General features: G+C 38.6%; 1 protein-coding gene across 5 annotated transcripts; it reads right to left on the reverse strand.

Annotated features, from left to right (window-relative positions):
• Positions 1-4,772: 4,772 nt before the first annotated feature.
• Positions 4,773-14,275, reverse strand: TAC1 (tachykinin precursor 1). Of its 5 annotated transcripts, XM_004386127.1 has the most exons (7): positions 14,046-14,275; positions 13,437-13,568; positions 12,311-12,407; positions 11,803-11,847; positions 11,298-11,321; positions 9,736-9,789; positions 4,773-5,379 (listed from the first exon to the last, which is right to left on the reverse strand). In XM_004386127.1, the coding sequence occupies exons 2-7, from the start codon at positions 13,557-13,559 to the stop codon at positions 5,330-5,332; spliced, it is 393 nt and encodes a 130-aa protein (XP_004386184.1). In that variant the 5' UTR covers positions 13,560-13,568; positions 14,046-14,275; the 3' UTR covers positions 4,773-5,329. The 5 variants fall into 5 exon arrangements, with proteins under 5 accessions (XP_004386184.1, XP_004386185.1, XP_004386186.1 ...); XM_004386128.1 differs by lacking the exon at positions 11,803-11,847; XM_004386129.1 differs by lacking the exon at positions 9,736-9,789.
• Positions 14,276-19,388: the final 5,113 nt, after the last annotated feature.

Raw genomic sequence — 19,388 nt, forward strand, 5'->3', positions numbered from 1 at the left:
ATATAAAATAATTTTTAAGATGTTACTTGCTTATTTAATGGCAGTGTTGCTGACGGGAGGTCTGTTTTCTGCAGCTGTCAGTTTCGTGTTCTGGAGTTGGCAGCTACCTCTGTAGGCTCTGCAGTTACCTACTAGTTGTTGTTGTCAGTTGCCAGCTAGTTAGCCTAGACTCGTGATGACCCCATGCACAACAGGATAGAATGCTGCCTGTTCATGCGCTATCCCCATGATCAATTACAGAAAGGACCTATTGGATCATTGCGATTCATAGGGGTTTCATTGGCTGAAGTAGATCACAAGGCCTTTCTTCCTAGTTGATCTTAGTTTGCTGAAACCTGTTCATCGTCATAGCAACATGCAAGCTTGCACTGACAGATAAGTGGTGGCTGTGCATGAGTTACATTGGTTGGGAATCGAACCAGGGTCTCTGGCATGGAAGGCAAAAATTCTACCATTAAACTAGCGATATCCAGTTACCTACTAGGGCCATGGCTTACTATTATGGCTCCCCCTGTACTTTCCTTTTTAGAAATCCTCACATTTTCTGCTTCACAAAAAGTCCTTCTTTTGTTTTTCATAGATGCCAATGAACATATTAACTAAAATGTATATATATACCTTTTAATCATTTATAATGATTTAGTGGTAAAAGAGAGATTTCAGCAGGTGCTCAAATTGAAACAAGATATTTTTGTGTGTGTTTTTCTTTGTGGTGAATATCAGCTGTGGCGTTGGCTTAAATCTTATTAGCCTTAAAAGTGAACTTATTTACAATAAAATATTATATGTGATAAATAAAAATATATACTCAGACATATGTAAATATGTGTTTCCATGTGCTTAGAAAGAAAAAAGGGTCTGAATGGGTCCCTATGAAACTATATCCCTGAGGAGTAGAATTGGATGTCAAGAGGAATATTTTTATTTTTACTGTATACATTTCTCTATTTGAATTTCTGCTTATTAATTTCCTTTGTGATTCAAAAGAATAGAGTAAAATGATCTGTTAGATATTTTCGTTTTTCTCCCTTCCAGATACCCTCTTCCCTCAGATTTCTAGCTCTCTCTGGTGTCCTATACGTACTGCTCATCCTTATGAGCAGCATCAAACGATCCTAGCCCTGTTTTCCAGTTGGGCTTCCGCAATGGGAGGCACTGACAGGAGAGTAGACAATGGGAGGAGAGTGAGGTTGGGTTTTTATTCTCTGGCCTCCCTTCTCTCCTTTCCCAGCCCATTGCGACCACCTTGGGTTGGCTCTGTTCTCCAACTAAAGACCATGCTTCCAGGAGCCCCTTTGCACACAGCTTCCCTCACTTCCTCACCTGCTCTTTCAGGCCTAGGGGTGCTTGTGGCTCCCAAGGATACTAACCTGAGAACCACATTCCATTGCTGCCTTCTCTACACCCTTTCTACACTTTTGTAATTACTAGTCCTTTTAGTAAACTCTTCCTTAAACTACCCAGCTTTGAGTGCCACCTGTTTTTTTCCCTAGACCCCGACCAATACAAAAAACTCCAAAGCCATAAAGTATACAGGTAGCATAATTAAATGCTGTTGATAGCTACCATCGAGTAGGCCCCAGTTTCATGGCAATCCCATGTACAGCAGAACGAAACGCTGCCTGGTCCTCTACCATCTCCGTTATGGATCAGATGGTTGTGGTCCATAGGGTTTTCACTGGCTGATTTTCAGAAGTAGATGGTCTTTCTTCTAAATCTATACTAGTCTGGAAACTTCACTAATACCTGTTAAGCATCGTAGCAACACGCAAGTCTCCACTGACAGATGGGTAGTGGCTGCTCAAGAGGTGCATTGGCTGGGAATCAAAACTGGGTCTCCTGCATGGAAAGTGAGACTTGTACTGAACCATCAATGAATGCCTCCCACATAATTCTATAAATTGCTGTTTTTGCCACTTCAAAACAAATAAAATATTTAAGAAAGAATTTGGGAAAGAAAACTTACTTTGGTTAAAGGAAATACGTCACAGAGGAAAAATAAGAGTAAATAGTTCATCAGACTACAAACTTAAAGCTGACATGTTGCTCTCCTTATCATGCTCATGCTTTTGCTGGATTTCTGGACCTGGAGGGAAAAATGGCATGCATGCGGAATCCTGGAATCCTGCTGCAGGGATTCATAGACTCCCAGAGCCAGAAGGGCCTGCGGGGATTAGCCAGTGCAGCAATGAACAGCACACAGCACCACACCATTTGTGAGGCAAATATTAAAAACATCCCCACAGTGCTGCTTCTTCAGTGTGCATTTTAGTGGCTAAAATACAGTGCCAATTTTGTCACTGGCATTCAGGAGACTAGCTAACAATGACAACAGCTAACGTTCAGGAAACGCTCACAGAGTGCTGGAGACTGTGCCGAAAGCTTTAATTTTGTACTTTCACACAATCTTCACCTAAGCTCCAGGTAGCGGACACTATCATTATTCTAATTTTAATGATGAGAAAAACAAGGAGCAGAGAAGCTAAGCGACTTGTCTAACATCATGTAGCTATTAAATGATGGAGCCTGGATTCAAATCTGAACTCTTTGACTCTAAAACCCATGGTCGTAGCCACTACATTGCTCTTTCTTGTTGTATAATCTATGTATAAATGTATATGTATATATAATACAGAAATACTTGTGTCTAACATAGCATGTATGTTGTTTCATATCATTAAATATACCATAAAGTCATTTTATATCACTGCATAATATTCTGTTGTATCAACAGACCATTGTTCGTTTAATCAGCCTTACTGCTAGATATTAATTTGCTTTATTTTCCTCTCAATCATTTCTTTCCAATCCTCTGACCTCAATATTTCCTTAAGCTACTTTTTCTCATCTGTAAAATATGATAATAATACTATCGATAATGATGATAGTACCTCTCACGGAGTGATTAAATACCTATAAGGAATGCTAGCTATTATTATTACAATTATTATTCCATATAGTTATTATTATTTAGTAGAATGTTCTTACTGTTGTGGAGTGGGGCTCTGGATGACCCTGATTTTCTCCATTTTGCTTACCATTATATAATTTTTAATACTTACATGTATAGTACAATAAGAAAAAAAAAGTTTGTTGGATTTTTTTTTTTTTTTTAACAAATTACTCAAAGATATACGGGTTAAAATACACTTTAGCTTTCCTGTCCTACAAACAGTTTCAACATAGATCAACAAGAGTCACCAGTTCAGGTTAAATTCATAGGGAGGGTTTTAGTTCACTGAACAGTGTTTGTCCTGAGTCGTTTTACTACTTGTTAATATTTCCCACTCTCTATGCAACCAGAAAACTATCCCAAAGACACTCACCTATCAATCGCTCCCCTTAAGTATATACATAAGAGCTGCCTCCCTCTCTCTTATTTATTTATTTATACTAAGGCACACATGATGTTTTCAGTTGCCTCATATGCATGGAAAAGCTGGACGATGAATAAGGAAGACCAAAGAAGAATTGATGCCTTTGAATTGTGTTGGTGAAGAATATTGACTATACAATGGATTGCAAAAAGAATGAACAAATCTGTCTTGGAAGAAGTACAACAAGAATGCTCCTTAGAAGCAAGGATGGTGAGACTACGTCTCACATACTTTGGACATGTTATCAGGAGGGATCAGTTCCTGGAGAAGGACAGCATGCTTGGTAGACTAGAGGGCCGGCAAAAAAGAGGAAGACCCTCAACGAAATGGATTGACACAGTGGCTGCAACAATAAGCTCAAGCATAACGATTGTGAGGATGGTGCAGGACCAGGCAGTGTTGCATTCTGTTGTACATGGGGTCGCTATGAGTCAGAATCAACTTGACAGCACCTAACAACATACTTATTTATACCTTTTTATCATTTATGATGATTTGGTGCCGAAAGGGGAAGACTTCAGCATGTGCTCAAACTGAAACCAGATATTTCTTTTTTTTGCTTGTTTTTCTTGGTTGTAAAAATCAGCTGTGGCCTTAGTTTGAACCTTAATAGCTTTAAAAATGGATTCATTTAAAATAAAATAGCCTATGTGATAATATCTATTATTCTATGATAATAATAATAATAATATTTCTGATACACGTTTCCGCTGGAGAGTGTTATAGGTGCCAGTGATTCACAGCACTCCTTAGAAATGCAGAAAAGGAGTTCTTGTCTTCGTTATGGGGGTGATGCCATATTACGAGCCCCTCGTATTTCTGTATCATCTTTTGATGATCATTGTGAGAGTTTGGTTTGGTATCTTAGTTCTAGTGAGACTCAGGCACTAATGTGTCTTTTGCTGGGTTCCAAGTAAGGCTGAAATGGTAGTTTGCTGATGTTTTACTCCACAGGGAACTCACCAGGGAAATGCATCTTTATAATAGATGATTACGCTATTTGCAAAAGGGAATCATAGGCGTGTATGTGTATAAACAGAGCTTAGCCTTTACTCCTTGGATTTGAAATGCAGTTGTTTTCTCCAAGAATATCATGTATGCCATACGACTTACTAAACAACTCTGTGTGTGTGTGTGTGTGTGTGTGTGTGTGTGTGTGTGTGAGAGAGAGAGAGACAGAGAGAGAGACAGAGAGACAGACAGAGAGGCAAAGAGAGAAAAAGAAGGAAGAAAGGAGACTGAGATTATATTTTAGTTATTTTCCTAAAGGAATAGGCATTCAGTAGCTTTGTGTTTCGTTGTTTAGTATTCAAAGCAGCTTTAAATATATTTCATCTACTAAAAGAAAGGTTGTTGATTTCACGTAAATTTTAATGAAAGAATATGACATCATTCTCAAGGTATTTTTTCTTTTATTTAAAACATTAATTATCACAACACACCATACAATGAAATGAAGACCTTAGAATCACATTATAGCTTTTTAAAACATCTCTATATAGTCATAAAACATGAAACATGCTTCAGGGATACAAATATATTTGATACCAAAATCTCAGTCCATGTTCACCATGTAACCAAATAGGGGAAGCACAAGACTATAGAGCAATTTCGTTCCCTTTCAGCAGTTAGCTGAAGTGACTGCTTCAAAGAAACAAGAACGATTTCTTTCTTGAGAGACTATATCATTGACAGGTTTTGCAATTTTAATGAATACTGTGCTTTGTTGAGAAGTTACCACTTATTTCTAGCTCAGAAGGGGTCATCATATTAGAATTATAACAATTTGTATAACACATCTTGGCACAGTATGAAAAATAAACACTTTTTGAGTTTTCTACTCAAACAACACTTACTATTAAATAAATAATTATTCCTCATAGTGCATGTCTTATTTTGCCTTTCATTAGCCATTGACACAAATGGAGCTCAATAAATAACGCGTTAGGAGTTTATTTACTTCTTCTTTCATAATTCTGCATTGCATTCCTTTCATAAGCCACTGAAAACAGAGAGAAGGTAAAGTGTTTTTTAAGAGGATGCACTGAAGGAGTTAAACAAATAAAGATAAGGCATGCAGTAATTTATTTTAAACTCATAATGACTTTTTCTCTCTATTGAAGTTTTTCTAAGAGTTTTATTTCCACATCTTCCAATCCAGCCTCAGTGTCTATCGTGACTGGAAGTGATCTAATCACAGAATCTTGGTTACTTTGATTCTCTATCATAACCTTCATGCCCTAAAAGCTTATTTCCACAATAAAGTGCAACGTTGATTCTTAGCAGCTCTCTCAAGCAATGGCGGACACCCATGGTGAATTATAGAACGCAAAATGCCAGTGCAAGCAGGATAGTAGTAGGATGAAAACAAAATGTGTGATTTTTATTCTAGGAAAGGGTCAACAAACTACATGTCATGGGCCAAACCTAGCCCACCACCTGTTTGTGTAAATAAGGTTTATTGGAACATGGCCATCTCCATTCTTTACATATTGTCTATACGGCTGCGTTGGTGTTACAATAGTAGATATGAGTAGTTGCTATACAGACAGCATGGTCCAGAAAGCCTAAAATATTTACTATCTGGCCCATTACAAAAAACTTTTGCCGGTCTCTGTCTTCTTCCTCTCTTTTGGTTACCTCTCAGTGATGGATTGTCCTGGAGACTAAGAAGAGCCCCCATTGTCTATAAACCCAAAACCAAACCCAATGCCATCGAGTCGATTCTGACTCATAGCTAACCTATAGGACAAGATACAACTGCCCTATAGGGTTTCCTAGACTAATCTTTATGGGAGCAGATCACTAGGTCTTTTATCCTGGAGAGCTGCTGGTGGGTTCCAACTGCTAACCTTTCGGTTATCAGCAGAGCTCTTATCCATTGTGCCATCAGGGTTTCTTATTGCCCACCTTAAAAAAAACCCCATTGCTGTTCAGTTGATTCTGACTCATAGAGACCCTCTGGCACAGAGTAGAACTGCCCCATAGGGTCTCCAAGGCTATAAATCATTACTGAAACAGACTGCCACATCTTTCTCCTGCGGAGCAGCTGGTGGGTTCAAACCACCAATCTTTTGGTTAGAAGCCAAACACTTTAACTACTGTGCTACCAGGGCTGCTTCACCCCACCCCCCATTCTCTATAGGTAGGTCGGCTGTGCCATCTAAATACAACACAGTTGAACTTGCCTCCTAGAACCCTTATAGCCTGAAAGGTTCATCACTGCTTCTGAAGGTACTTAACATATATCTATCAGGTAATTCAAGTACTTTGGCTACCTGGACAAAAAAAAAAAAAATCTAAATTATATTATAAACAATTTCTAAAGGGTCTGTACCCACAGACGAGTAAGGAATCAGAGGTTGTGATCAAAATACCTAAGGGGGTTTTTCATCATCTTAGCTAATACTTTATACATTTAGATTTATGTTACAGTGAAACTACTGTGTTTTTGAAAATTCAGTATGCCATGTATTCAAACACTGAGTTTAAGTAGAAACAGAAGGATCTATGAAAAATATGCAGAAATCATGGGGTGGTCGTCTTAGCAATTTCCTTACTGAGGAGGATTTGTTGACAAAGAGAAGACAGGTGAGGTCTCCAGTGCTACCACTTCCCGCTTTTAACACTAAGCAGATATCTCTAACATCCAACTTCCCCTTGGGTGACGCGAACAGTAAGCTACATGTTTCACGTCAGTCATCTATGCGCTTCTGAGGTGGAAAGTCTGAGCCCCAAACTGGACAGTTCTGAAGAAAGGAAATAGTTCTTTTCTCATCCTGATGGTTTGTTTATATCAGGAGAAAGATGACAAGCTCAAGTTCATGATTCTGTTCCTCAGAGAAGTGAAGTGAATGTTAATGTTAACTCACTCAAGACAGATTAGTGATCGAGTTGGAATATAAAATCTTTTTAACTGGAAAAAGAGGTTCTTACTTGATCCTTGAACGCACTGAAACCACAGGTATACTTTTGTGTCTACTAGCTGATGAGAGTTTCTCTGGGAAGGGGGTTTCTCGGTTTCATCAGATTGTTAAAGGGGTGTGTGACCACGAAAGGGGAAGGATCAGATAGCTGTACAGTCAGACTTTATGATAACCGTGGCTCAGCTGAGTTTGTGAAAAGATCCCTGCTTGACTATGGATTATGCTTTTTTCCCATTTTTTTCTTTTCTATTTCCTTAACTAAAATGAAAGAACAAAGATTTAGTCATACATTGATTCTGATTCATTACTATGCTTCTATTTATTACTAGCTATAATTATATTATTACTTTAAATACATTTAATAGCATTTAATCTGTCCTAAATTGCATGGTATCTATATTATTTCTAGTTACGCAAATTCTAAAACCTGCATCAATTCTGAAAATGGTTGATGATTAATATGATTATCAAGAAAACCACAGTCATATAAGGGTTAATGTCTGCTTCTGATACAAATAAAATCCAGTGTGGTTTAAATTAATATTCCATTTCCAAAAGGTATAAGACAGTATGCATTAGCAAAACAATTCCAAGTTTTTCATTAAGCACACTGGTAACTTCTTTAAAATTTAAATTTGAGAAACCTCAACATTAAGAAATACAAAGCGCAGTATCTAAATTTGGAAAGTGGAGAAGCAATATAAATAATAGGATGCATCATTGTTGCATGAATTTTCCAGACAATTAAGAATTAATCCAGCACATTTTAGTTATAGATTTTCTGGGAACCAGAAATATTTTAAAAGGGGAAGACAGCTACTGATTACTTTCTAATTAATTAGATGATTAGTATTTTAATTCTGTATTCACTGATGGTAAAATAAAGAAAATTTTAAGAGCCTTCCTAAGGAACCTGAGCTAAGGGCCATAAGGCTCAAACGCACTTAACAAAAAGTCAGTATAAAATGTTGTATCTTTGAATAAAAGAATACATGTAATGATCTGAGGATAAAATGGAAGATATTTAAAATTCAGAAAGTTACCTGAGAACTGACTGATGCAGTGCCAACAATTTACACTTTGTCAGGGGATGATAATCCAATGACCAACCATACATCGTTGGTTTAATTTTAAAAGGAAGATGTATTAGAAAAATAACTGAAAGAGGAATAATCCATTTGGGCTTTCTTTTGGTAAGCAATCTTTACTGGGAAAAATGAATGTTTTCAATGGTAGTTTTTTTTTTTTTTTTTAAATTTCAGAGGTCTTTCCCTGGTCATTTCTATTATGTATACTGAGACAATTTCTTTATAAGAAAACCAAGAGGTTATGCAAATAATTCAGGCTCCCAAAATGTTTCCTAAATTATCAAGCTTGTCTGGGAGATCTACAAGCATTCAACATCAGGGTTGCCTCAGCTCTTCAAAGTATTTTTAAATATTCCGTTGGGTTCTTCAACCCATCATTTTGTAAACTATGCTGCTTCCTATCCTAACGTTATTTCCTCCTCCTTTCTCTAGACCAAGGAAGAACATGTGGGGAAGTATTATTTTAAAATTACAAGCAATTTTACAATGCAGAATGTGGCAAAGGTTTTGAAGAGAAGAATTCAAGTACTATCTATGAAAAAGATATAGGGGTTACCTAATCTTGAAAACATTATGATGACTGAGTTAAGAAATAAGGTTTTAAGATATATGTATGTGTACCTACATAGAAACGGAAACTAAAGAGAAGAAAGGAAATATGCAGACTTTATATTATTCATAATTGAAATGGGTTGTGAGGAGGATTATGACATCCCTTCTCTCTAAGGGTTTTATAATCAGAAACAATTTATAACACTCTTGTATGGTTTGATTATGTTCCCGTCTGAAGGCACCGGAATGGAATATATTACTCTCAAACATCCATTAGGGTATTTAGATTTTGAGCTTCCATAACTCTACAAAGAGTAAAAGATTTGTGTAAATGGATATTTATTTAGTTGTTATTTAGCTATTATTTATTGGTTAGAAGACTGCCAGAGGTAGCATCTTATAAAACTTTCAAAATATTTTGGTAACAAGTAAAGGTTAGTCTCATTTTTTTATACTCTCTCTCTCTTTAAATTCAGTAAGGTTAAATGTGACTTACTTAACACATCTAAGGCAAAGAGTATTAGACTAGTTCAAAGATTCAGGTTAGGTAATAATGAGGGGCCGACTGGGTCAGACTGGTAGTTTGAGAAAGACAGACTGACATTGTGGTGATATTATGGCTTAATCAGCTATAAAGTCTATTCTTGGTTAAAAGGATTGCAGATTTTTCTACCATAAATGCTCATTTAAAATCTATTATTCCTTTTTAATACTTGAAAACTCTGCCTTAGAAAGAAAGTAATAGAAGTAGATTTAAGGTACTATCTATTTTCAGTCATGATTTATACATACCAGAATTTAAAGCTCTTTTGCCCATTAGTCCAACAAAGGAATCTGTTTTATACCCTGGAAAATACATTTAGGGGTATTTTAATATGTATGTCTTTGAGGAAAGAAACTGTTATAACTAGTACAAAAAAAAGCAAACTTCTGAATATATGCCTATATAATAAATATATATCTATTTTAAGCTTTGGTCAGCCTGGAGAATGAAGCTTCCTCATAAGTCTTATAAATGACACTAAAACAAAACAATGAAAGCACTTTCCTCAATTCTACATCTAAATATTAGCAAGTACTCTTTATTCACATTATATATTTACCTAATATGAAATTTTAAATATTTTTGCTATTTGAGCTGGCTTTGATTTTTAGAGTCTATTTCACATTTGTGTGACACAGCAATATCCAAGCTTATTTCCTCACCTTACTAAATATGTTGTATTTCTAAGCAATTGAATCTTGATTAAGTCAAAACACCTAACCAGATGATTATAAACTTCTAAAAGGTCATATTTCTATTTTATTGAATTATTTTAATGCTTCTTTTAGAAAGTGTTAGTTTTAACGTTACTAGAGCACATTTATTTTCATTGTATAGAATTTAGTATATATGATTTCCTTGGAAGCCAAATCCTTAGAAAGTAAAAATGAATGTGTCTCACTTATTTTCAAAGATGAGGCCTTTGGAACAGGTTATTATTTTAATTCTATTGGGTAAATTTCTCTATAGTGGTTTACACTGTATCAGCTGAGAATAGGGCTGCTATCTTAATTACTGTGGCCTACTCTGCCACCCAGTGAGCCAAAGTCCAAGACAGGGTGAGTGGACAATATGATTATGATGGATCCTTGGGACTTCCTGCCAACTCTGGTTCCATTAACTGGGTAACTAACTGGTATCTAACGACCTTCAAGTACCACAATTCTGTAATCTTCACTGCCATAAGAAATGTTTCATTGTGTATTAATAGATAAGATTTCCCATACAATTATGGGATTGAAAATCTGCATGTCTATCCATCTTTACCTTTACTATGGTTTCTCTACTGAAATATTCACCCACTCTACTTAATTGCTTAATTGGCTGCTGGATTACTGTAATAAATGATATCATTATGGGACCCAGTACACTAAAATAAGCTAGAAGATGCCTGTAAACACTTTTTTTTTTTTTTTTGCAATGGGGTGTGTAGGTGTGTGGTGAATTTTTACCCTTAGGACTGAAATTCTTATCTAAAACTAACAATGCATAGGCATTAAGGACCTTTTTTTAGCATCTTAAAGCAACAACATTAATTCTCTCATAGTTTCTGTGGGTCAATAATTCAACAGCAGCTTAGTTGGGACTCAATTTTTTTTTTAATGGAAAGTATCATTTTGGGAAGTAAGTTATGTCTAAACAACAGGACTTTAATCATATTCTGAATGTAATATAAGTCTCTTCCATTCTTATATTGTCTCAATTAAAAATAGTGCTAAGTTATGACAGAAAATAAAGTAAGATGTTATATAAAGTGGAATTCAATCTAAGCTATATTTGCTTTCGATTAATGTCAAAATTGTGAACTTACTTTTATGAGAAATCTGGCCATGTCCTAGAAGAAAGAAAAATAAAATTAGCAATCACGTATAGATTTTTTTTAAGAAGCTGCATTGTATCTCTTAAACAGAATTATAAGATAAATTGATTTTTAAGATATGTGACATTTTTCTTTCAAGCACTATCCGGAGAAATATAGCAGAACTATAAATGCTAATCAAATTATTAATTAAAAAAACAAATATTTTAATAAGCCAAAAGAATATTTATTACATGCTTTCTGGGAGCCACAGCTCCAAACCCAGGGCTGTGAAGCTCCCAGGCCTGCCTGTTAGATCACATCACCTCCCTGTTTTCTTACAGAAATGCATCTCCAAGTCCAGCGACCCACGTGACCCTCAGAGAAATACGCAAATACATCTCTTTATTAAACAGGCATAATTAAGATCTTCTATTTCAGCCCATAAGGTATTGTCTTCACTTTCCTAGATGTGCATTCACAACACAGCAAAATAAAGATGTATAGGAATGTTTACCATAAAGCGCCTTTAACAGGGCCACTTGTTTTTCAATTGAGGAATCTGACAAGAGATGAATGGACATTAACTATTTACATGTTCCGCTGACGGTGCGATGAATTCAAGAAAACAATATTTCTATCACGATACACTGGATAACCAAGTCTGCTAACCTAATGCTCTAAAATCAGCTGAAAATTCCACATGCATTTAGAGTGCTATCCCCTTGAGGTCGCGTGCCTTCCCCTTCTTTGTCAGTTTGGGATCTTTAGTCAAGAAAGGGCTTAGCTGAGATTGGGTCTCCTTCTTGGTGGTTTTGCTCTAATACTGTCAGAAATCAGCCTCTCCCTCCCTCCGCGGGCATGTGCTTGTGTTAGAGGCGCGGGCCAGACAGCGCCCGGGAGTTTTGTTCCTCCTTAGGGTGGAAATGTCTACTTAAAGAGCAAGAGAGACTGGGAGCACAGGGAGCGAGCGAGCAGGCAGGGCGGATTGCCCAGAGAGACAGAAAGACGGTAGCCCATCTCACCAGTATCTCGTTTGCCCATTAATCCGAAGAACTGCTGAGGCTTGGGTCTCCGGGCGATTCTCTGCAGAAGGTGCTCAAAGGGCTCGGGCAGCTCCTCCTAGGGGACACACGCACATGTAAACCGGTGTGTAGGCAACCAGAGCTAGGCGACCGGCAACCCGAGCCATTCTCGTGGTGCGCTCCAGCCCTGGGCGAGCCACGCTGCCCGCCGTGGGGACTGGCCCCGCAGGAAACTCCGCTCCACAGAGAGGTGAAAGGAGGGCGGGCTTCCCCACGCTGGGGTTTGGAAGGGTCTATGCGGCACTCCCTCTCTTCGCCCCTCCTTGCGATCTCGCGTCCAGCGCCACCTCCCCAAAGCCCTGCCCTGCCACCGTGCGAGTTAGCAGGAGGCGACGTGTCTCTGAGCCCCGCTGGCTTTCTGAGCTGTCCTTCCAGCCGGGGACACTCACTCAACTGCCGCGCGGCCATCTGGCTTTGCCTCGTTTCTAGCGCCACCTTTGGAGACCCCAGCCCCCCAGCCCTAAATTCACACAGGTGTGTGTATGATTGGAATGGGGATGACAATGCTTTACAATCGACCTGCACCAAGCGACTTTCACTGTTCTCAGGAGGCACGTTCCCTCTCGCCAATCACCTGAGAGCTGGAGAACATTCATGGGGAAACTTGTGGCTACGTCCTCAGGTCCGTAAAATAAACGTCAAAGTAGGAGTTAGCTTACCACCCACCTCTGCCGCCCCAGTGCCGGCGCGGCCGCGCCCTCCTTTGCCCCTGCCTAGAGTCTCCAAACCCGCACTTCCACTGCAATCCCCGAAAACCTCGTTACTCTGGGGTGAACCCAGCTCTGGCCCTATGAGGACCCCGGGTCTCACTAGGGAGGGCATCTTTCCTCCCGGGAGTTCCTGTGACCCGATGGTGTAGTCCTCGAGAGCAGGGGAAACTTGGATACTACAGTGCAAAACCCTGTGCGGGACCCCAGGGACGGCACCCCTTTACACGCCTCCATGCGCCTCCACCGCCTCTGGTCGCGTTGCTATTGTTGGTCTTCCCAGTACTAACTACAAGAGAAGGGTGACGGTTCCCGAGCCCAGGACGAAGGGCTTGTGCCGTCCGGGGACAGGGTCTCACCTTGATCTGGTCGCTGTCGGACCAATCGTACCAATAATTCAGATCATCGTTGGCTCCGATTTCTTCTGCAAACAGTTGCGTGGAGACAAGAAAAAAGACTGCCAAGGCCACGAGGATTTTCATGTCGGATTTCTGGGAAGAGAAGGTAGAAGAGACAGGAGAGAGAGAGAGATAGGCGAGAGACAGGGAGGAAGGGAGGGAGGGAGAGAAAGAGAGAATATGAATATGAATGAATTAGAAGAGGCTATCGAAGAGTTGGGGCAGCAGAGTCTTCTGCCCCACAGTGGAACTCAGGTTCGGTTGAAGAAAGAAGAAAAGCCATAAGGACTAATATCTCGCCTGTATCCTTTAAGAAAGACAATCACCCCGAAGAGCGTTCAAATCCTCTCATCTCAAGAACCTAACTCGCCTCCACCCCCAACTCACACTGTCAAGCCAGGAGCCTCTGCAGGTGGAAGACAAAGGGGATGACTGGCATTTGGGAAACCCCGTGTCTCCACTTGTCCCTCGCCCCAGCAGCGCGCCCCGAGCTGTCCCCTGTCTCTCGCCACCTTGGAGCGCAGCGCGGCAGGGAAAGCCCGCAAACCGCTGCTGGCACCGCGCACTTACTGCAGCGGAAAGGCTCCAGGGGTTCCTCTGGCGCGTCTGAGCCCACGCGGGGCGCCCTGCACTCTCGGTTGCCGGCGGTGGAGGAGGCGGTCGGAGAGCGCTTTTTTGCCTGTTCAGTGCCTCGCGGTATTTATCCCAAGCTGGACCTGCCTCAAGACCCACGTGACACGCCCCCCAAGCGACTTTCTGCTCAATATTTAATTAGCCGCCTCCTCTCCTTTCGCTTGCGTCTGATTGAGAGTTTCCGAGACGGTAACCCGTCGGTGCTCATAACATCTGGACCCAATTGGGTTCGAAATGACGCAATTTTAGGAAAATCATAGTCTCACCATCCAATCCGGAACAGTCTATCTTCTTCGGTATGCATATCCGACGCCCCTGCCCGCTCCTCCTTCAAAACGGGGTTCCATGACACCTGAGATTACTCATCAAAATTGAGCAAAGTGACTCATTCCTCGGACTTCGGCAACTTTTCTGTCCCTTTAAGACGTCAGGATAAATTGTACTTTTAAGGATGACCAAACAACTTCAGGTATTACGACATTGTCGTTGGAAATTAGTCTAAGAAAGGAACACCTCAACTGAGAGAAAAGCAGCATTGTTTTTTTCTGTTTCAATCTGCAGAGTATCTTAAGTGTTTCTGAAGTGTAGTAATATCTTTCTATGACCTGAACGTCCCTCTCCTAAATCAGCTAGAATATTGGCGTTTTCAGCATTACAAATGGATTTCCAGTCCCATAGTATTTCAGGTGATGGAGACAGATTTATTTTACATTTTGGAGAAAGGGGAATTTAAACTAGGTATTGCACGCAGAACTGTCTTGTTTACCAGTGCCATTCTAGGATAGCCTTTTTTCCAAGTGGGCTTAGTTTCCTCCCGTGCCAGAATGGAGGTTAGAAGGGGCCTTTTTTGCTCCTGTTCTACCCTTTCCCGGTACAGACTAGGAAACCAGCAAGATAGTCTACAGGATCGTTACGGGACTCTTCAGATCATTCATAGATTTCTCCTGTAGATGAAAGTAAGTGCAGTGAGAATGCTGAGGACAGTCAATACCATGAAACTATTAGACAAATAACATCAGTACAGAAATCACAGCTTTCATCAGCCCATGATTTGTCTTGTAGACATATTTCTTTCACCTCTGAATGAATTAAACGTTATATCTTGAGTAGTTTTCTCCCCTTTACTTAGCAAGCATTATATTTTTCAGTTAATTCTGATTTTTTATTATAGCGCGTAAAGGGAATGCATTTTTTGCAGCTAGATTAAATCAGTAATGTTTTTCCTCTATTTGTTGTTCTCTCTTAAGTAACCCTGCATTTTGAAATTCCCATTCATCCCTCCCATTTCTTTAGGCCTAGCCTCACAATGTGAGGCATTTTTTTAAAAACGTTTTATATAGAAAATTGTAAACATATTCAAAAGTAGAGAGAACCATCCAGTTGAAACAATTTGCAAGTTTCACCTACCACCAGCTGCTGTCTAGTTGATTGTGACTCCTGGTGACCCACGCCTCCCTAAACCTCTCCCCTACTCTGATTCATTTGGAGTAAATCTTATACATCACATCATTTCATCTGTAAATATCTCAGCATGTCTTTCTAAAAGGTAAGAATTTATTTTAAAAAAAAATACCATGCCACTAGCCTATCTAAAGGTAATTTAAAGTACTTCCTTGTTGCTGTTGTTGGGTGCCATACAGTCCATTTAGACTCGTAGCGATCCCATGTAACACAGTGTTTAAGTGCTTAGCTGCAAAAGGAAAGGTCAGCGGTTGGAACCTACCTAGTGGCTCAGTGGAAGAAAGACCTGGTGATCTCCTCCTGTAAAGATTACTGCCTAGAAAACCCTGTGGGGACAGTTCTACTCTGTCACAGTGGGTCTAGATGAATCGAAAATTGACTCAGCGGCACCTAACAACAACGATAATCTGTAGTTTTCCCCACTTCTCTCTCTTTTTCCCTTGCAGTTTATTGATAAAACAGGTCATTGTCCAGCAGAGTGTTTCACATTCTGGAGTTTGCTGATTGCCTCTCCGTGGTTTCTTCAAACTTATTCCTCTGCCCCTCTATTTCCTATAAATTGGTGGCTGAATTTAGAAAATTGATCATATTTAGTCTTTTTTTTAATAGGACTATTTTTCCTGTGTTGTGTACTTCTATCAGGAGGCACATAATGTCTGATTGTTTCTCCTTTGTAGATGTTAGCAGTCATTGATGATCATTTTCTGAATCCATAATTCATCGTTGTTGTGTACTGTCAAGTGGATTCCAACTCAGAGTGGCCCTAGAGGACAGAGTAGAACTGCCCCCTAGGGTGTCCAAGGCTATAAATCTTTATGGAAGCAGACTGCCACATCTGTCTCTGGAGGAGCAGCTGGTGGGTTCCAACTGCAGACCTTTTGGTTAGCAGCCAAGTGCTTAACCCCTTTGCCACCAGGTCTTCTCATTAGTACGTTAGTACTTGCAAAATAGTGCTATTCTACTTTATCATTCTTTCTTTCTTCATTCCTTCTTTATTTAGCTGGACTATTTCTTCCATATAAAGTCAAATTTGTGTTTCCCATCAACTATTTGGTTACTTCAAGGCATAGGGAAGATGGGATAAATGCTTGATTATTTTCTCTACTAGTTTTCAAGATAGTAAGTTGGTAAGTTAGTTAACCTTTAAAGATGAACTTTTTTTTAATTTTAGGATTATTTTGAACTCATGGATTTAAATATAGTTCAAGGATTTCAATCCATGGCAAGCATTTTTCTAATTGCTGCTCAAATTATCCCATTCTTGGCTAGCAAGTGACTTTTCAAATTGGCTGTTGAGACTTTGATATGTCCTCCATAGCTTTGATGACTTTCTTGTGTTTTGTTATTACAAGATGTTCCAGATTTAAGTGTTTTATTTCCTGCCCCAGACCTGGAATTTTCTATTAACAAGCCCTGGTTTCCTTTAAACAAGAAATGATCATTAGAGATCACAATCTAGGCCTTAGAGGTGCACAGTGTTACTGAGTTTCTTATTGTTTCAATTAATTGTTTTAGTGGATTGTTACAGTGTGCCGTGGAGTTGATTTCGACTCATAGCGACCTTATATGACAGAGTAAAACTGCCCCATAGGGTTTCCTAGGCTGTAATCTTTAGGGGAGCAGATCACCAGGTCATTTCTCCTGCAGAGCTGCTGATGGGTTCAAACTGTCAGACATTTTGGTTAGCAGCCAAGCTCTTAACCATCGTGCCACCAGGGCTCCTGCTTTCAGTGGATAGAGTTGGGAATATATATATGTGTGAGTGTGTGTGTGTGTGTGTGTGTGTGTGTGTGTGAGAGAGAGAGAGAGAGAGAATAAACATCATGAATTTATACTGACACTTTCTATTCAAATTGAGGATATTATAGAATCTTTACTTAACTTCATCTTTTCTTCCATACCAAAAATCCCAATTCCCAATAACATCAATTTACTCATTTGCTTTATCCCAGTTCACAATACCAATATGACCAACAACAATATGATCATTGGAAACAGATTAAGAGTTTTATTTTCAATTTTTTTTTAATCTTTAGGGTATATCACACTATGTATGCTCAGTCAAATTACAGTGTTTTAAAGTTACTTTAAAAGTTCTTCTCTGTATAGTTATGCTACAACTCTTATATAGGTATATTTATTTATTCATTTTGCTCTTGAGTTTTCAAGATTGCTCTTTACATTTAATTTAATTTTGAAATTTTGTAGAATTACAGTTCCAAACTCAAATATTCAAGACACAGTATATTTAAAGAACTGTAGTTTCCATCCCTGCCCCCGTCATTCCTTCTGATAACCATTTCTTTTTAGGTATTCTTTGGTTTATCCTTCCATTGTTATTGTTGTTCTTGCTGTTTTAATATAAGCAAATATGTATTCATATCCCTCTCCACTTTGTAAAGTTTCATATTTAAAATGGGGCATTTTAGATTAATTTTCTTTCTCAGTTGCTGATGTAGTCTATGAGGTAGTGTGAACTATTTAACAATTTCTTCCGTTTGCTCAATATGATCAGTTGTATAACTTTGTTCATATGCCATGTTAAAAATGTGCCACAGTAAGTAAAATAAAGGCTGTTTCATATAATTGAATAATAAGCATCAATGGGATAAAAATTTATCAAAGAACACATTTCCCATTTTTTCCATGTCATTCGTTAATTGGTAATTTAGTGCTCCCTGGTGGTGCACTGGTTAAACACTTGGCTGCTAATCAGATACTCCATGGGCGAAAGATGTGACAGACTTCTTTCATAAGGATTTACCGCCTTAGGAATCCTGTGGGGGCAGTTCTACTCTGTCCTATAGGGTCGCTATGAGTCAGAGTCGACTCGATGGTAATGGGTTTTTAGTAAGAATATGAACTTTCTGCCACAATTACTCCTTAAACAGTGCAGGGTTTGGGGTACTTATACTCTTTATTCCCTGTTTATTTTCGAGAATATCAGATTTATGATAGTGTGCATTTAATAAAATACATATGTTTTTAATGCATGCTAAATTCAGGAGGAAAAGAATGGTGAGTGAAGAAGTAGTTAAGAAACTTTTTTTAAAAATATGGTTTGGAAATTAAAACCTGCAGAAAAGTAAAAAGAAAATACCGTTGTCCATTTTCTCACAACCCAAAATAAACTACTGTATACTGTTTACAATTTTTACAAGGAAAAAAGTCACCTGATTGTTTTTATAAAATAAGACATACTCTTTATTTTAAAAATCAAACAATACAGAAAAGCACAGTAACAGATTTTTCAAAAACTACCTCAAACTCAGAAATTGCCACCTTTAACATTACATGAACATAATTGTATCTTTGTATGCATATTACACAGCAAAATAAAACAATAGATAAATAAAAGCTATGAAAATAACATAAGACTCTAGGAAGTATTTTTAATGAAAAGCAATGAATTATATTTTATTTAGCTATTAAGAAGAAAAACAAAACTAAAGTGAGACTGAGGAAAATATTGATCTTCAATTATTTGTTCACCACAAGATCTTTTTTCCATTAATGAATGGAAATGTTAAGAAACAAAGTTTAGGGATAAATGTTAGGAGGCTGGAATGCAATTAATTTTAAAATAGATATTTAGATGATATTTATTAATTTATTGGTTTGAAAAATGAGGATATTAGCATTCTTATACTTCTTCCTACCCCCCTTCCTCCACCTCACAGTTTTCGTGACTACTTTAACGCCGTTCCGGGTTATAGCATGCACATTCAGTTTTGCTGTCATACATTCTTCGGTTGTCTAGTATTCATTCTATATTTAAACAGATTTATTGCTCACCACCAGTTCTTTGGAGCCCTGGGC

This window comes from Trichechus manatus, unplaced genomic scaffold (assembly GCF_000243295.1).
Source record: "Trichechus manatus latirostris isolate Lorelei unplaced genomic scaffold, TriManLat1.0 scaffold00156, whole genome shotgun sequence".
Taxonomy (NCBI): domain Eukaryota; kingdom Metazoa; phylum Chordata; class Mammalia; order Sirenia; family Trichechidae; genus Trichechus; species Trichechus manatus.